Source organism: Emydura macquarii, unplaced genomic scaffold (genome assembly GCF_026122565.2).
Source record: "Emydura macquarii macquarii isolate MOO-44397 ecotype Brisbane River unplaced genomic scaffold, CSIRO-AGI_Emac_v2 contig_480, whole genome shotgun sequence".
NCBI lineage: Eukaryota > Metazoa > Chordata > Testudines > Chelidae > Emydura > Emydura macquarii.
The window spans coordinates 9,820,064-9,839,022 of NW_027130617.1; the positions used below are offsets into that span (position 1 = coordinate 9,820,064).

At 40.2% G+C, this 18,959-nt stretch overlaps 2 protein-coding genes and 1 non-coding gene across 6 annotated transcripts in view; 1 reads left to right on the top strand and 2 right to left on the bottom strand.

Annotated features, from left to right (window-relative positions):
• The window catches only part of DIPK1A (divergent protein kinase domain 1A), a 36,507-nt gene extending 31,525 nt beyond the window's left edge, over positions 1–4,982 (top strand). For all 3 annotated transcript variants that reach the window (XM_067538464.1, XM_067538465.1, XM_067538466.1), the window contains exon 5: positions 1,953–4,982. In XM_067538464.1, the coding sequence (XP_067394565.1) occupies positions 1,953–2,765 (813 nt within the window). In that variant the 3' untranslated portion in view covers positions 2,766–4,982. The remainder of the gene's footprint in view (positions 1–1,952) is intronic.
• A 3,361-nt stretch (positions 4,983–8,343) lies between these two features.
• Positions 8,344–17,748, bottom strand: RPL5 (ribosomal protein L5). 2 transcript variants are annotated; one of them, XM_067538468.1, is made up of 8 exons: positions 17,606–17,748; positions 16,252–16,321; positions 16,040–16,155; positions 14,369–14,503; positions 13,689–13,891; positions 12,475–12,652; positions 8,916–9,004; positions 8,344–8,505 (listed from the first exon to the last, which is right to left on the bottom strand). In XM_067538468.1, exons 1-8 carry the CDS (start codon positions 17,606–17,608, stop codon positions 8,406–8,408), a joined length of 894 nt encoding a protein of 297 aa, XP_067394569.1. In that variant the 5' UTR covers positions 17,609–17,748; the 3' UTR covers positions 8,344–8,405. The 2 variants fall into 2 exon arrangements, with proteins under 2 accessions (XP_067394569.1, XP_067394568.1); XM_067538467.1 differs by lacking the exon at positions 17,606–17,748 and having other exon boundaries at positions 16,252–16,354.
• On the bottom strand, positions 12,889–12,984 carry LOC137146931 (small nucleolar RNA SNORD21). Its single transcript, XR_010918097.1, has one exon. It is a non-coding gene; the product is annotated as a small nucleolar RNA SNORD21 (small nucleolar RNA).
• Positions 17,749–18,959: the final 1,211 nt, after the last annotated feature.

Consider the following 18,959-nt stretch of genomic DNA (forward strand, 5'->3'; position numbering starts at 1 on the left):
TTCACTTTAAGAATCAAGTGTTGATTGGGATTGTAGAAAAACTCAATGATGTTACATGCTACAGTGGTGATTGCTGAGTAGATCCTATAAGTATGAAAAATTTCTGTCCCATAGGTACTTGTTAGAGACAGTCATGAATAATTAAAAAAAAAGATAAGAGGGGTGGAAGGAGGCATGATAGTTATCAGAATGGAAGTTAGAATGCAACTTTTACATGTTGAAGCTTGAACCTGGTTTTGGTCCTTAAAGTCTTTCTTACACAACAGTTTGGAACTATATTGTAGCCTGCTACCATGACAAGGTTGTATTTATAGTGCTGATGGTGTCCCTAAAGCCCTATTCATACTGGGATTGGGACAGTATTTAAAGACATTTTCTCTAGAACCCTGCTAGCATCAGTTTCGCTAACAATCATGACCAGAGAAATATGTATCTCTTCCTCTGAATTTATTTTCTGTGCCATACTAAAACGTATCCTATCCTCCTAAGTAGTCTACAGCAGATTTTTCATAAGATAGAAGCATTGATTTAAGGATATGTCAGCACTGAGGGTTTTCCTGATATTCTCCCTCCATTACTCTATTACTAAAGATATGATTATGTCACAGAGGTCACAGATTCCATGAATTTCAAAGACCTCGACTTTGTGACATTTCCACTTCAGCCCAGTGACAGGTTGAGCTGTCAGCAGGTGAAGCCCCTGAAGCCCTGGGTGACAGGGGACTCACATAGCTCTTAGCCTCCACAGGAGGCCCTGCAACTCCAAGTTGCCAGTTCCAGAACGCCCAGCCATTGAGGGCAGTGGGGCCCCCACAGCTCTGAGCAATGGTGGGGGGGGGGGGGGCTGCCAGGTGCTGGACCCCATCATGCTTCCACAGCCAGGCTCAGGTTCTCCTCCCTCCACACCCCTGGCTTAGGCTTCTGTCCTCCCCCCATCAGCCCTGTTTTTGTCACAGTTATTTTTAGTAAAAGCCATGGACAAGATGGGCTTCCATGAATTTTTGTTTATTGCCTGTGACCTCTCCCAGACTTTTACTACAAATAACTGAGACAAAATCTTAACCTTATTTATCACTTATGCAGCTCCAGCAGTGATAGCAACTGTGGCAATGTGAATGTTTAAAAACCAAACAGAAAATCTGACAGCTGACCTACAAGTGTCATCTAATCCTGCTCAAAACAGGTCTATGCAAAATGGTGGTAAGAATGTTGGTGACTGGTTTACACTAGTGCTTTCCCCTATAATTAACATTGGTGGAGCTGCAGAGATGCTAGAGTAATTAGCACCTTTTCTGATTCCACCAAAGACAGAACTTTCCTATTCAAAAGAGTAGCAGTCTGTGGGTTTGGTAAATCAGTGAAATGAAAGTTATTCTAGTAACTGACAGAACTAAGTATGAAAGTATATTTATTGGTATAGTATTAGTAGTAAATACATTTTCAATATATTTTATGGCTAGCCAGAAAATACTGTATACCTTGTTGTCATCTTTTTTCACAGTTGCAAGATGCAAGCTTCAATCAGGTGAATCATATTAAAAACAAGCTGTGGAGATTCTGACATGTTCGAACTCTCAAAACTTATAGCACATGAACCACAAAATGTTTTTATTACAAGATATCTGACATAATTTATTAAAGACTCTCTCACTAAGGACAAGGTGTGAATTTTAATGTGAAGACTTTAAAAGGGAAGAGAACACTTATTTCTGTGCACCATACACATGAAAGGAACACCTCAATATATTTCTAAAAAAGCACTGTATATGTATCATTTAGTGAAACAGAAAAACCAGAGCATGACCATAGACACTGCTGTAGGTTCCACATGCAGCTGAGAATGGGGAAAATACTTAAGTGAATATATAAACATAGGACAGGTATGCAATTTAATATATTTTAGAAGAAAAAAAGCACATGGAATTAAATATATATATTTTTGTTATTTTTAGAGAAAGTTGGGTGAACAGGGAAATCTTTTGGAATTGGTTAATCTCATCCTGTCAGTTGCTGATGGAAACAAAGATGGTCGAGTTTCCTTGCCAGAAGCAAAGTCAGCATGGGCCCTTCTGCAGCTAAATGAGTTTCTGCTAATGGTGATCCTCCAGGATAAAGAGCACACCCCAAAACTGATGGGGTTCTGTGGGGATCTCTATGTGATGGAAAGAGTTGAATATACCTCTCTCTATGGAATAAGCCTTCCGTGGATCTTAGAACTTTTTATTCCCTCTAGTTTCAGAAGAAGCATGGACCAGTGGTTTACTCCGTCATGGCCTAGAAAGGCAAAAATAGCTATAGGGCTTTTAGAATTTGTGGAAGACGTTTTCCATGGACCTTATGGGAATTTTCTTATGTGTGATACGAGTGCCAAAAACTTGGGTTATAATGATAAATATGACTTGAAAATGGTGGACATGAGAAAAATTGTGCCAGAAATTAATTTGAAGGAATTAATTAAAGATCGTCACTGTGAGTCTGACTTGGACTGTGTTTATGGTACAGACTGTAGAACTCTATGCGATCAAAGTAAAATGAAATGTACCACAGAAGTAATTCAGCCCAACTTGGCAAAAGTATGCCAGTTACTAAAAGACTATCTGCTTCGGGGTGCTCCTTCAGAAATACATGAAGAGTTAGAGAAACAACTGTATTCTTGTATTGCCCTTAAAGTCACAGCATACCAGATGGAAATGGAGCATTCTTTAATATTAAACAACTTAAAAACTTTATTGTGGAAGAAAATATCCCATACAAATGATTCTTAGTTTCTTTAACCAGAGAAGAACACATTGTTGCCACTACAGGAGGTTTACCACTTTTATCAAATGCATCGTTGGCATTTTTAAAATATTTCTTTTTAGCTCAGACTTTATTAACTTTCCTAATTCCTACTCCAGCAAACACTGCTACCATAATGCTTCTCAGAGAGAGAATGTGCCACTTAATGAACTGTCTGGCAGAAGTTACAAGAGCCTTTTGGTTAGAATGCTCTATCGTGGAAATAAAAAACCATGCGCTTGCCCTGCCCTTGCACTTTGGCAGAAGATCTTAAACTAGGGTCTCCTGTTAGCAGTATTCACTGTGCTACCACATTGAGTAATTTAACTTTTTTTTTTAAATGCTGTAACAAGCATCATTCATTTGTAAATTTCCACTTAAATTAATTTTTTCCAAGTAGTGTTACAAATGCTAGCCAAAAGACCCACCACTATTAGAAATAACGTGCTTGAGTTCAAGAGGGTTTTTTTTGACTGAATTGAACATTTTGAGGATGACGTTTACTAATAACTTAGCATGGCGGAATTTGCACAATAAATGGAAAATTTTTAAATTGCTAAACGCGGTGTGACAATTAAAATTTATTTCAGAAAGCTTGGGATTTTAGTATGAGAGATTTTGTTAGATTTTGTTTGTATGCACCTTTTTGCCTCATACTTACATCTTGAATGTTACCACATTAGTTGAAAGTTCTTAATTAAAGGTCCTGGTACAACACACCATGTTGGGAGCTAAGAATTTAAAATGTACTGTATATTTTTAAAAAGTTGCATATATTACAGCAACAATATACTGTTCCTAATGGAGAAACAGAAGAACTATAAAGTCTGAGTATTGAAATGTCAGTAAGTTATAAAGAAAGATAAGCAGTAGTTAGTTTTGAAGCCAAGGATTGTTTGGATTAGAGTGATTCTAAAAGGGTCAGACATTAAAGAACTTTAATGGTTTTGGTAGCTGCAATGTGGTAGCCTTTATAATGGAGATCCTCATAAACAAAGGACTCTGAACCCTTACTAAGTATCTAAAACTACATTTCTAACTGATATAGTCTAAATTAAAGTATGATTTTGTAGCTAAGGCTGTGTGACAAGATCAGTCTTGGATTCACTGTCTCCTGGTTTATTTTAACAAATGTTTAAAGTAGAGCTAGGCCTAAATCACGAAACAGAATCTAGATCCTGACCTAGATTTCCCAGAAGTTTGGAGGTGTTCAGCTAAGGCGTTTTGTTTCCATTTGGGCCTATCTTTAACCTGAACACTAAATCAGTAGTTTATTATTGGAAATATTCTCATTGGCAAGGTCTTAAGAACTTGTTTTAAGTTTTTGCAGGGCCCTAGCTTTACTCTCTCTAGCTTTGAAGCAATGAGGGAATACTGAGGCTTGGATCATTAGGGAAATAACTTGTGATCTCATCCTAGCTCCCTTTTTGTCTATATTCCACAAGCCCCACACAATGTAGTCTGTCAGTTCTTGACTTTGCTCAGGAGAGGCTCAACTCACAAATGAGAATTTACAGAACTCTGGATGTATGAGTGTAAAGCACCTGTGAACATTGCTTGGTATTCACCCATTACTGACCCTTTGTAAGCACTTAATTCATTTCCAACTTTTGTTCAAGGGAGATGAGAAAACCTTTTATTTAAAATATTATTTAAAGTGAGTTAATTCTTTTTACTGCTTTGGGGGTCTTTTGCATTAAACATATTTTAAAATGATTATTAGTATTTGGTTTAAACAAAATTCTTCTTGCTCATGAAGGCCTAACAACACATACTTACATGATTTTACCCTCTCTATCTTTCACAAATACTGTGTGAGGTATGTATTATCTTGTTTCGGGTGTGCAGTTTTGCTTTTTTGTAAATATTCAGTTGTTTAACTTTGACTCTTGCACAGTGGCTACCATTCTGCTGTCTCCTTACAGTTGACTGATCTGCCCTCCAAGAAGAGGTGCTAATATATTTGCAGCTAGTTAAGAAAACAACCATTAAGTATATCATGTTCTTACCAGATAAATCTGAATGTGAATACTACTATGACTATTGGATAGTGAAAACTATTGAACCAAATATTGTGGATATTTTAAATGTTTTTTGGACAACTGGAAATTTGTCAACAATGCAGTTTGTTGTACATTTTGATTGCTACTGCACCACCTTTCACTTAAAATTTTAATTGTTTACAATAAATCAAAGGAATCTTTCCTGCTTTTATAGCAGTATTTATTTATAATTTAACACTGTGTTTGAAAGGGACTTTAATTCTTAAAAGGAGGGTTTAACTTCAACTGTCCAGCTTCAATTTGATTTTTTTTCAAATTATAGAAGAACAAGTCTCTTAACTGAACCCTAATGAAACACTTAAACTGAACACAAATCAGATCTTGTTTGTCCTGTCACTAGCAGAGAAAGTGTCAAGTTAATGGATGTTTTTTATTAACGTAATCAAGGGATAAAAATTCAATTGAATTATTTAAAGTGTTTCAAGGGACTTGAGGCCTTTACTCAAATGTTATGAAAATGCAAGCCACGGAGTGAATCTATATTATATACTTCTAAGTATAGATTCCTATTGTGCTAGCTAAACTGTATGAAAAGCATCTGAAGCATTAGGTTATGGACTCTCTTCAGCAAGATAGTTAAGCGAATGCAATCAATGGGGTAATGTGCCTAAAATTAGCATGTGCTTTTAAGTAATATTACAAATTCACTTTTCATTTTACAAAAAATGCTGTCAAACATAATTGGCAGATTAGTCCAGAACAACCTGAGCATCAGCTGTTACTGCACCTTTCTCCCACGTAGTTTTTCACTGGAAACTGTAAATTTATGACTAGTGAGACCCGAAAGCTTTGCTGGATTCTGTTCAACCCCTACTTTCTAGCTGGAATAGCCTGTGGAATTTAGTTGCCTACCAAAAGGGGCTAAAATGTTGCTCAGCTCCAGAGCTCTTGTTTAAAGTTCCAGCTCTTACAACTGTACAAAACCCAACTTGAGTGTAAACCAGCATACCATTACTGGAAGCTGTAGCTAGCCTGAAATAGTTCTAATCAACCTACTGAGACCCCCAACAGTCTAATACTGAAAACCAAAAATAGGGGAACAAGTGAGTTTAACAAATACCAGATGCTGTATCAGTGGTAGTGTCAATCATCACTAAAGCTGCTATCAAATTTAGGTCCAACTTCTGCAGAGTACAGGACTTGTGTATTAGATTAAGAAAAGCTTCCATTTAAATTAGTCCATTTGGTGCACCTTTGAGAGAATAGATAATGAACTGTTGTAAAGCAGTACTACCTTACTTTCTTCATGGTCCCTTGTTGAATTGGTCTGCCATCTTGGAAACCTCCTTGGCTAGGCCAGGGTTATGGCTAGTTTATCAGTTTAATTTCATGTCTTGAATTCAAATACTAGATTTGTTAGATTTGCTCAGGTTTTGAAAGTGGAATAACCTAGGCTGACTTTTACTTATTGTTCATACATGCTGCCTAGGAAATTAGTGTGGAACACAAGACACTCAGGAAAGAAGTGATCTTTGCCACTTGAAACATTAAATACTGTTTGGGTGGCTGATACAGCCAACAGAAGTTAAATAGGTTCCTTGACCAAGAACTCCAACATCTCAGTATTCAAGGAAGCTTCACTAGGGTGGTTATGGCTCATTAGAAACCTATTGCTCATCTTCCATGAAATAGTAATTTTTCCCTACAGGGAAGTTGAGGAGCTATAGCTTCTCTTGTCTGATACACACCTTCACTATAAAACTCTAGACTGCTAGTGGAGGAAATGGTGGCCCCTAGTGGTAATGAAATTTTGTTTCAATGGTAGTTAGAGAGAGGTTCTCATTTTGAATGTTTACAAAAACTACAAAAGCACTGCACTAATATTTATACAATAACATTTTACACCCTCTTTAACCGTAATATAAGTAGCCACATTCTTTTAGCAAGGGATAAGAGCAGTTCTTATATGTATGTACAAAGAAGTTTTCTGGCTACCCTGCAAGTTTTGAAATACACAGGAGAGTTAGATGACATAATTTATAGTCACATTAGTAGTTTGTTTAAAAAACTACACCACTGTCATCTCCCCTCCTCCCGCAACAGTGCCTGTAAAACAGATTTTTTTCCTTCAGAGTAAGGTCATTCACCTGACAATTGGATTCTTCCTTAATGCACTCATTTCTGCTTAATTTTAACTGGAAGACAATCCTGTTTCGTAGTCTTCATACTACTATTGAAATTATAAAAATTAAGGCAGGAACAAATTTAAGCAAGGTTTTTAAACATGGAATTAGGCTGTAGAAAACATAAATGGCAGTACTGTTTTAGTGTCTAACGTCCTCCCTTTAATAGCAGTTGCACCAAATGAAAGTGGATAAGAAACAGATTAAAATCACCACCAGTAGGATAATTCATGACTCAAGGTATCCCACTGTCTCCATCATCAAGTTTTCATGTAGATAAACTTTTTTAAAAGTTACTCCATGGAATCTTCTCATTGCACAGCCATAATAGCATTACTTGGTCACTGGTTAATTGAAAGAACTATGCAAGCAAGCTCACATAGTAGCATTGCCACCAACATTTTTCTAAATGTGCTTGGTACTGAGTGGTCTATTAGCTCCACTAAGCACTACATTTTTGTCCTTGAGCAGGTTTACACTTACCCAAGGCCAAAATTGTGGGTGGGATGTGCCAGCGAGAAGTCTCTGAAGGGGGTCTGTGTGCATCAAACTACAACTCACCCAGGCTAGTGGTTTCAGACCCTCTCTGCCAGGAACAACTGCCACATCCCTGGAAAACAACAGGGTGCAGTGCTTTGGCCCCTTCAGGCTACAGCTCCAGAGCTTCCCCAAATAGGGCTGACACTGTAGAGCTTGGTAAAGGAGGTGTCCTACCACTTCCTCCCAGCCAGCCGTGTCCCCAAGACAAGGAGGGCTTTCATGCAGGGGGTGGTACACAGCACTAAGCAGAGTACAGCAGGTTCATAAAGGACCAGACCACATCCCTGCTGGGGCTACACAAAGGAGACAGAGGCACAGTTTTTGACCCGCACAGCCATGTGTGCAGTTTACAGGGGACACTGATTGCCACTATTAAGTGCACATTCTTAGAAGGAATGGATAATCATGTACATACATAAATCCATTTAATTAAAACTAAGTTCCTTTTGGCGGTTATCTAGAGATCAGCAGTGCCTATAACCTGTCAGCAAAGCAAAGCGTATTTAAAAGCTCACCTTACTTGCTCATGCATTAAGCTAACTCCACTAGAACAGACAAAAGGTGTAGTTCTGAGAAAGACCCAGTGCTAAAGATTCACAGGATGAAGTCAATAGGTGACAAAATGAAATTTTTCAAGATCATCCAGTGATCTGTGAAATACAGTAAGTTGGATTCTTAGACATACGACGTTACCTTGAAGACAATCTCATGGTTCTAAAGCTGTAGACTATCTTGTAAGCCTCTCATTCTGTTTGTTAGTTTGTTGGGACTTTCATTTAGATAAAGCATCTTTGGTTTCCTTTATTTAGACCAAATGTTAATAAGCCAATGCTACACAGTTGCTAGTTCAATAAATTTATTGTACTTCTCAAAGTCTTCATAGAAAATGTTGATAATTATCTTAGCTATCAGCTGCACGCTCCTGGGCCCGGAGGAAGCTAGCCTTCTTCTGAGCAACACGATCTTTCTTCTGGGCAAGAGACAACTTGGGACGGTTCCACCTGCAATACAAACATGGTATAAATACACAGGCAGAAATAGTAAATCTAAATACCAGAACACCAGAAGTTACATGACCATAAGGAACAAGTAAGATTTATATTATTGTGCCTAGGAAACACTGTTCCAGAGAGTACTTTTTATAGCACTCTAACTTTCTTTTAGTTATCAAGGCAATAGATTAGTTGGTACATCACAGGAAGATATCTGTGGTGGTGGCTACAGTCAGACAGACTACTGGCCTAGACAGACCTCAAATCTGATCCAGTATATCAGCTATGTTCCTAGATCATTTCTGAAACATTGTTTGTTTCAACAGGGACTAAAGGAGTTAGTAATTAACATTAATGCCTCAGCTCCAGAAATTTGCTTTCCAAAAGGCATATCTAATTCAAAGTAGGAAAATTTTTACCTTTTCTTTTTGACTTCTCTCTTGGGTTTCTTTTCATGGACTGGATTCTCCCGTATACCAGCATGGGCTTTTTTATACATCTCCTCCATCTGCAAGAAATACAATGTAGTCCATAAAGTCATGAATGTTAGAATTTCATTCAATGCATACAAGTTGGGAGTTCACTCCAAAGAACATACCAGTAAGTAGAGAAGAAATGCTTACTGAGGTCAAATATAATCTCTCAACGTCTGCAACAGTCCTATAGAGAGGTCTAAACCAGACTGGGAACAGAACACAGCCTCGTAAGATGCTATGTCTTCCACCCAGAAAGAGTAACTTAGAAGTAACTAAGAGTAAGATGCAGTTCAAAAGGAGTTCTTCAGCAAGACAGTAAGCCTGCAACAACTGCAGAATTGTGCACACAGAGGTGTATTATAGATTTCACACTTGATACTTCCTTTTGCAAAACCCATCTTAAGTTCTAGAAACGCTAGTGACATTAAATGCCATCCTTCAACCAGGAGTGCACCTTTGTGCTCCAGAGACAGGACTTTACCACAAAAAAGGTCATCCTTCAGCTAAGAGCATGGTTGCCTTTGGAATCCGAAGCCTTTTCCCTTTTCTTTACATGGGAGAGAGTCGTTGGTCTCTATCTATAGTACTTAGACGGTCCAGCCCATTTCTGAAGTATGAGCACCTCACAATCTGACAACATCCATGGCAGGCAGCAAATAGAGGCACAGAAAGACTGAGTTGACCAAGGTCCTAAGTCTACAATGGAACGGACTTGCACCAGAGTCTCAAATCCCAGGCTAGTATATTAACTACTAGATCATCCTCTCTGAAGTCTATGTTGTGAATTGCTTTTGCAAAAGGTCCTCCTTCCTCAATCCCTAAAATTAAGAACTAGCTCAGGAACTTCTCTAAATGAAACTGGAATGTTTAGCATGCCCCAGAGGCAAGGAAGGAAAACGCAGTCATGTCAGTTTCTCCAAAGACTACATACGTCTGAGGAAACATTTGGTTACCTTTTGGTTCAAGTCAGTGATTATTAACAATGGCTGTGTGTGAATGAAGTAATCTGAACTGAAAAACATGCAATTTTTCACACTAGCGGTAGTGTTGCTTATTAAAGGTAGAAATTTTACTGTTAATGCAAGGCTAAGAGAGAGGCAGAGTCTGGGCCATTCTTAAGTCATGCAACTGATCAAGCAGGTGTTTGATTTCTGATTAGATCACCTCTTAGTTGTGGGAGGTAAGAAATATACAAGAACAGCTGCCCATCTCTAACAGAACCTCCATCTTAACAAGTGTGGAAATACATAATTAATGGCTACATCTAATAATACTTCCTAGTTCTTAATAGCACTTTTCTTCTGTAGATTGCAAAGTACTTTAGAAAGGACAGCAACATCATTATTCCTATTTTATAGATGGGCAAACAAGATCACACACCATACCAGTGGTACAGCCAGGAATAGAACCCAGGTCCCTTGACTTCCAATACAGTGCTTTATGCACCAAACCTCTACAAATGAACAATTCTGACTGCTTTAGGACAAATTTTCATGTCTAATACAGGGGTTCTCTTTAAACATGGACTGCATCTGAACCTCATCTCATGGACATTTACCCTCCCTTCATGACTGCACTATACCCCTGGCAACTACACACATGGAAATGTACCATTAGTATTTTTAATGCAGATTAGCAGGTGGAAATAAGAATTAGAACCATGTAAACATCCAGTTCTCTACAGAGTGAAGTTTAGGATCCACCGCCAAATGCATATGCATGAACTTTTGAACTACAGCAATGGTAAAATTAAGCAGTAATATACTTACAGGTTTCTATCATAAGAGCAGTGATGTTTGACTTGTGTACACTTAACTGAACTACAGCTGTTTAGGATAAGCAGTTACATTGACTGTAGTTTACTGGTTTTTTGTCTTTATATTGCTTCTGCCTTCCATCCAAAGATCTCCAAGCCCTTTCTGAACAAGAATTTAAAACTCACTCCATCTCCTGTGGGGCAGATTATTCTTAGGTTGAGATTAACACTGACTTGTCTCTGGTCCCTCCAAACCAGGAGTAGAACCTAATTCTCCTGACAACATTCATTGGTCCAACAAGTCCACACATTTTCTGGAAGACAGCATGGCCAATGGCTATAGCACAGTACTCCCAATCCCAAATCTGCCAACGATTGCTGTAGGCAGACTGTGAAAACCTTTTCCTGTACAGGTACAAAAGGGGAAGTTAAGATGCTCAGCTACCACTGGAAAGTCAAATGGGATTGAGTAACTAACTCCCCTTACAACTTACTTTGTCAGTTGTAAAATGAGGCAAAAACAGAACCCCATGACATTATTTGTAGTTGTTTGGGGTGTTTTTTTGTGAATTTCATGTTATTTCTTTTTATCCAGGGGTGGGGGGAGGAGGATGTTGGGTGCTGCCCCTCAGGGGACAGTGAGATTCAAGGAGAGGGTGTGGCTGGGCCAACCCTGAGTGGCACTGTGACCCCAAGCACCAGGTCACAACACTGGGAGCCAGCCCCAGCCCTGTGGGACAGAAGCCGCAGCTGTGGGGTGAGTTTTTTAGTTTTATGTTTTATTTCATGTTATTCTGTATTTGCAAAAAAGAGGGCTATAGTAATACCCATTTATTCTGAGTGTTTATATATTGTCCCCAAAATAAGTTTGAATTAAAACCAATTTAGTTATTTTGATGAAAATTTATATGTAGATCAGTCCTTGAAAGGGTTTTGTAAGCATACAGCTCTGTAGTGTATAGGCAATAAGAAAGAGTTCTTGCTGTAAACATAAAACCTGACTACAGACTTCAGGGCAACGTAAGCTGCACAAATTGCTTCAGAGAATAAAGAAGTTAGATTGTAAATGCCATAGTTTCATTGTAATTTTAATGGAATTTCTTAAATATTTAGTATACTAAATTTTAGTCGAAGTTATTTTATGACAAGACATTAGCAAAATGATTTCCAGGTTATCAACATAATACTTAAGAACTAACAAGTAAGAGGCTGGGTGTAGTGTCCTGTATTGTACTGCTATTTAATCAGTTTTTTCATGTGATAAAAACAAAGTTCTCAGAGGTTCAGGAAACAAGGAAAAAGTGTAACAACCTGACAGCAAGAAACTATTGATAAGGAAGAGTTAATAGGAGGAAGGTCAATGAGTTATTCTGGTAGAACACAGTGTCAGGGGAAGGAACAGATAGTTCTTTGGTCTACTATTTTTCAAGCAAGACATTCAACAAGCTGTTAAGCTTTTTGATAGCCGGTCACACCTTAAGCATCTCTTTGGTGGATGAAGCAAGTAGTATGACAAAGGCCGTATGTTTGGCCTTAATGACTAGCTGTTCTGGGTTCAGAGAATGTGAACAAAGGAGGCCTAGCATTCGAGTACCCCTCTGGTCTGATAACATGCCATCTACATGGCCCACATTACTATTTTGCAATGGAAACATATTTGCATTACCAGCATCAGTTTTAAGCAAGACAAGTTATCTTTTAGTGCCACTCTTCATATGCAATAAATGTAGAGACAGAATGTCTTACCATGTCAGGTGTTACATTGTTCTTTATATACTGGGAGAACTGTTTTTTATAAGCATCTTCATCCTCCTCCATCAGGTAACGCATGTAACCTGCAACATTCTGACCCATAATGTGTTTGCGATGAACCTCTGCGTTAAATTCTTTGCTTTCTGAGTCATAACCAGGGAAACGTTTGGTACTAAGAAACATGAGTTAGTTATAAATTAGTGGTTAGAATACAGCACCTAATCAAAAACTGGTTTAAGAAGTTCTTTAAGATTCAGAGACTGCATTCTACAAGTCTCAAGTGACTGATACAATATAGCCCCCCTAGAGGTAACTGGAAAGTGTTACCAAAGAAAAAAAATTTAAAATTGACAGATTATGCTTTCTACAAGAAAAGTTAAGAAATGAACTTGCAAGTTGATATCCTCAGCTGCCATCAGTCCCGTCTTGAAACAATGACATATATCATACACAGACCGAGGATCAACTACAGACTGCTCAGTCACTGGGGTATCATCATATAGCAGCCAAGTTAAAGAACAGAGAGAAAGTTGACATCCCAATAAATACGGCAGCAATGAACTTTTCCCTTTTCCATTAAGTTATCCCAGCTACTGTTTGCAGACTCTACTTCTATGAATGCATTTGTGAAAAAAATCAAACATACATCAAAATGAGGTAATGCTGACAATAACCTTGAGTCACAATCATTCACTGATCATAGCTTAAAGCAGAAGTTGTCAGGATTTCTACACAAACTTGTGCCACCGGTGTAGATGGATTTTAGACTCTGGCCCAAGTTTCCAATAACAGTTGTACAGAGGGCCCAAGGCCAATGATCATTTTGAACCCGATGTACATAATTTCCCAAAACAGATAAGTCTGACAATAAGAGTTAGTCAGAGAATTGGCAATATGAACAGGAAGACATGTTCAGTATGCTTAACTACAGTCACTAGATATTTAAAATGAAAGGTGATTATATTGCTGCGTTTTAGTAACCTTTATGGAAATAAGAATTAAACTTTCTCCTTGGCAGGAATGTCAATGCTATCTACTAAAAACAAGTAAATATAACTTGGATTAAATGTATACTGCATTAACAGGGTCACTCCACAATTAATTCAACTAACCTAAGGTGAAGTTAAAATAACACTACAATGCATATAAAGATGTGAAGTCTGAGTTTTCAGAATTCCCTTTTGACCCATTATCTGATGTTAAGTTACCTATGAGGGATGGATAGGCCACCATCCACTGCGCCCTTTAGAGCACCGAAGACTTTGTTTCCAGTGGTAGTTCTGGCGAGACCTGCATCCAGGTAGCATGTAAAAGCACCAGGCTGTCCATCCGTACTTTCCACATTATACTCCTCACCAGTCACTTCAACCTGGCCTTCATAAATTTTATCAAGGCCAAATTTGTTCAGAAGCTGTAACATGAACAGTACAGTATAAATAGTCTTCCTCCAGAGTTCTCTCCACATTTAGGTTCTTTAGTATAAGAACCAAAAGGAAGTATTTTCATGTTGCAAGGCTTGATAAAACTTGATTCTGTATTTGTGGCAGTATCCAAGAATTCTACATTGGTGCTTTCTCAGTTAAAAAAATAGTGCACATTAATTCTACCCTCAAAAGTTTTTCACAGCAACCGCCAAATAAATCTGTGTATACGTTAGCCTCTCAATGTGATTAGACAGCCACACTGGGTAAACAAATCAATCTACAAATTCAGGGTTTTAAATAAATAAATAAATATCAATATATAGAACACAATTCCAAATAAGTCACTGGTACATACATGTTAATTAAGTGGGACCCTCCGTTTTGTAAAACGGACTCCTTTATTTTCTGCCCATCTATTGAAACAAGCCCTTTGACATTTAGATATAAGTTTAAGGGGTACATACCCTGCGGGCCAGCAGCAGGCCCGTACAATAGGCTGCAGCATAATTGGTCAAGCCAACTTTCACACCATACTTTGGCAGTTCATGAGCATATGCAGCACAGACTATCATATCTCCTTCAATCCTGGCATATGCAATCTGACAACAAAACAAATGTTAGTGTTCTCACACCAGTTATAATATTGCGGGCTCAACCCTGCCTCCCACCTGCATGTGGAAATCCTACTGAAGTCAATGGGAGTACTGTAACACTTCCACATGCAGGGTTGGAATACACAAGTTTAGATCCAAATTCTCCAGATCTTTCCTCATTTAAGACATAATGAAAGATTTAAAAGGAGACCTCAAAATTGTAAAGACACTGAACTCAGTCCTTCTGATCAGAATAGAGGAAGACCTATTTTATTCCACTTTATTGAGAGAGGGTCAGTGGCATTTTAGCCAAAATGTATTTAGCTCTCACTTCGTATGGGGAGATCTGAGACTGCCTACAAAAGCAAGCCATTTTAAGAGGACATCTACTGTAGACAGTAAATGGGACTTGGACACAACACCCAAATACCCGACATTCATTTTTTATGGGATGCAAAGCGTAATACACCCTCAAATAGGCAAAAGGACTCCCTAATGTAAAAAGTTTAAGTACAGCTCTGATAAACCAGCCTCAGTACTGTTTGTATTGCAGAGTGAAATTGACCCACAGAAAGTCACTTGTATCTGAATTCCACCCCCCACTGCACAAACCTATTACAATAGTTAAGATGACAATCACAGTTTTTTCTTACTTTCACCTTTGTGTATTTGACAGCAATTACATCATTAGTTTCACCATTCTCCTGAATTCAGATATACCCCCCAACAACCATTTGGGTGTTACTTTCATACAGCAAGAGGAAGGTAAATCTTTTTAGAAACTGGCAGAGGACTAAGGGGCATATGTAGCATTTGTAGCTATTCTACATTTTTATTGCAACCGACTGATGTCCTGTTTTCTCCAAACTTGGATTGTTATATAGTCCTCATTATGGACTTTAAAAACAACCTATTTGAAGTTTCCAAGCAAGTTTTCTATTTGCACAGATGAGAAAAATCTATTCACACAAAATTCAAAAGATTTCTATGATTTAGGATCTTATGGAAAAGCTGTTAAAAGCGCATTTCCTTCTAGAGTCGTGAAAGGACATTAGAGACCACACAATAGTGCAGGAGCAAGCGACTACAGGTCAATCTTGCTTTGGTTTGCCAAGGAAGATAGCCCCCTTTCTCAACATTCCCCATTCTGAACTGAAAAACAGCACTGGAGATTAAGAAAGCCTCTTTATTTCTGCTTCAGCAATGAGGGTTTGAACTTCCTCTGAGTGTGGATTCAGTTACATCAATTCAACTGTGTTTATACCATTAAAACTTATTCCCCACCCCGGTATAAGCACATTTATACCTAGATAACTGCAGCCACGATGGACTTGCAATGCTTTAACTAGAACAGTTAAAAAACAAAACAAAACAAAAAATCACACTCCTAACAGACATTATTATACCAGTACAAAAACTGTGTTTAGGCAACATCTTACCAAGCAGAGTTGCTTTCCCCCCTTAATGTAAAGGTAAAAAAAGACAGTGCTTTGGAAAGTCAGTGCATAAACAGTATGGCTAAGCAAGCAAATAAATCCTTACCTGGCAGATAATATCTCTGTTGGTAACACGTACTATCATCCTATATTTAGGGGTGTTGTACTTATTTTTATCTTGAATCACCAAGCGCTTGCGAGCATAGTAATCAGTCTTTCCCTCTGAAAAGACAATAGTTTTAGTATGGACATAAGAGAGAAACAGCAGATACATGTAATAATGTAGTTTACTTTGAACTATGGAAAAATTAACTGTACCTCTCCTTCTCCTGAATTTCACTTGATACCTCTTAAAGTAGGCCTTATTCTTGACAACTTTTACAAACCCCTTGAATAAAGAGAACATAATTACAACTGGACACAATCCGCACAGCACCAAGAAGTTTACCAATGCTTATAATCTAATCCTCTGTATAAAAAAGTGGGGGGAGGGGTTGAAAAAAATGGGATTTAGAATGTTTTCTTAGACAAAACACATTAAAAACCAATACTATCCCAAGAGAAGAGAGGAAAGGAACCTGCAAATTCTAACTTAAAGCAGATTGTATTGTCTCATTTCATGTGGATTCAAGGGAAGTAGAGAAATACAGCAGAGGGGCTCCTTAGGTGTATACATATTTAACAACTAAATGGTTCTTAAAACCATAAATGGCCCAAATAAACAAATTTCATCATTCATTCCCATGTAATGATAATTATTTTAACAATCAAACCTGCTCTTTGTTGAGCCAGATACTAGTGTCAAAAGAACAATTAGCAGCGCTAATGTCAAGGTAATAACAAAAGTTCCAGTCTTTCCACTACTTATCACGGACCACCACACTTCGCAGATTGGCATCAAGGAGCAGTTGTGGCAGGGAGGGGAAGGGGGTGGACGAGGGACGAGAATATTGGTACAAAACTGGTGTTGCCGAGCTTGAAGCCAACAGCCAGTTATCAGAGGAAGCATGGACCATTTCCACAACAACGCAGGAAGAGGGAGAACTCTCTGCTTTCTCCCCAATCCTCGCTCGTGTAAGCCAGAAGCAACCCGGGCCTTACTCTCTTGTCCCCACCTCCCACACGCTGTCTCACTCGCTAAGAAAGGCAGCGCCGAGCACAGCCTTAAGCACAGGCTAGGAGCCAGGCCGGGGCCCTGCGGGCGCGGCTCAGGAGCTGCCATGCGGAGCATCGCGGGCAGGCCGGTCCCAACCATCACCGGCCGGGCCGGCTGCACTCGGGGAGACATGGTGGAGACACCCAGCCCGGCCTCCGGAGAGCCGGCGCGGGAGGAGCGGAGCGGGCCGACAAGGAGCGACGCCCAGGAGAGAGCCGAAGCGGGTCTGAGAAGGAACCAGCACAGGCCGGAGAAGCCAGCAGCTGGGGCGCCGTGAGAGGCCCGTGTCAGCGGCTGTTGTCCCCGGGGAGCCGCCGGCCCTGTCTCGGCAGCAGCGGGCCCGGGCGGCGGGGGCAGCCATTAGGCCACGCTGGAAGCTGCTGCAGCCGGGCCCCGGCGCTTCCCTCATCAGAGTCCATCGAGCCGGCGGGGGCCGCGCTGGAGGCTGGAGAGGGCGGGGGGCCCCGGCCCGAACCCCTCCCTCCCCCCGCCGGGCCCCTGGCGCGCGGTACTGACCATAGCGCCGGGTTCGGTCCCGTCTCGGCTTAGGCCGGGGTTCGCTCAGCGCAACGTCCACAGCCCGTACCACTGGGGAAAAAGGCCGTACCCACTGCGCAGCCGCAGCACTTAGCCTGGCCGAGGCGAGGAGGCGGAGCCGCCGCGCGCGAGAGAGAGCCGTCCTGCTGCTCGTAGGGTCACGGAACGAAAGCTGCTGCCCCCTGCCCAGAGACAGAGAAATCGCACGCCGAAGCCAGTGTGAGTGCTGAGGAGGGCTCTGGCTTCAGGGAATGGCCACGCCCCAACGGGCTATTATCCTGCTTGTCCCTCCAGAAGACCAGTGGTTTTCAACTTGTGGACCCAGGGGATCCGCAGCCTAAGTCTAAGCCTTTCCAAAGGGGTCTGCACCTCCATTTGAAATTTTGTAGTGGTCTACAAATTAAAAAGAGGTTGAAAACTGCTGCTCTAGACTTCCCTGCAAAGCCCCGGGTTCCCCATCTAAACCCCTCTCTGCTTCTACTAGGGTGACCAGATGTCCTGATTTTATAGGGATAGTCCCAATATTTGGAGCTTCTTCTTATATAGGCGACCATTTGCCCCACCCTCTGTCCTGATTTTTCCCGCTTGCTATCTGGTCCCCTATCCCACACATCCCTATCTATTCATTAATTGACATAGGAGTCCACAAGGGCACACACAGGGATCCCTTGGCTCCACACTCTTCAGGCCTCCATCTCATTCCCCTGTCCCTCCCCAGGACTTCTCAGACTCCCTTGCCATAACCCAGCTTCCCCAAAGCTGGCCCACATAGAGTGATTTCCCAGGTCCCTTGCTCCTAGAATGTCCCCATGGAGCCCTCCTCAGGAATCCCACTCCCACTTGGCTCCTTCTGGATCACCTGAGCTTTATCTTCCCCTTGAAATTTACCTCTTGCCAACAGTGGCTCTTCTCTTGAGAGCAAAAGCGCCCTTGTGGACACATTGCTTTTGCAGTCACAACTGTGCATCTTCTTGACACTGGAATGCTTGGTTACAGTATATTCACTGCCAAAACCTTTCTTAATGCAGCATTAAGGTTTTGTAGTACCTCGTCACCTCCCCCATGGGTTTATTCTACTACAATAAAGTGTAATCAATATTTTAGGTTTTTAATTATCCATGTACCCTTAAATTACTGCACCAAGATATAACATGTAATGAAAAAGGGAAATAATACAGTTATAGCCTTAATCAAATCCCTGATCCTTCAAACAGTTATTCATATGTGTAACTCCATGCATGCAAGTACTACATGTAAAGTGAAGCACCCAAGTAACTGCAGGATTGGGGCCTTCAGTTGTAAGGGACTCTCTGTAAAACACCTAGAACAATGG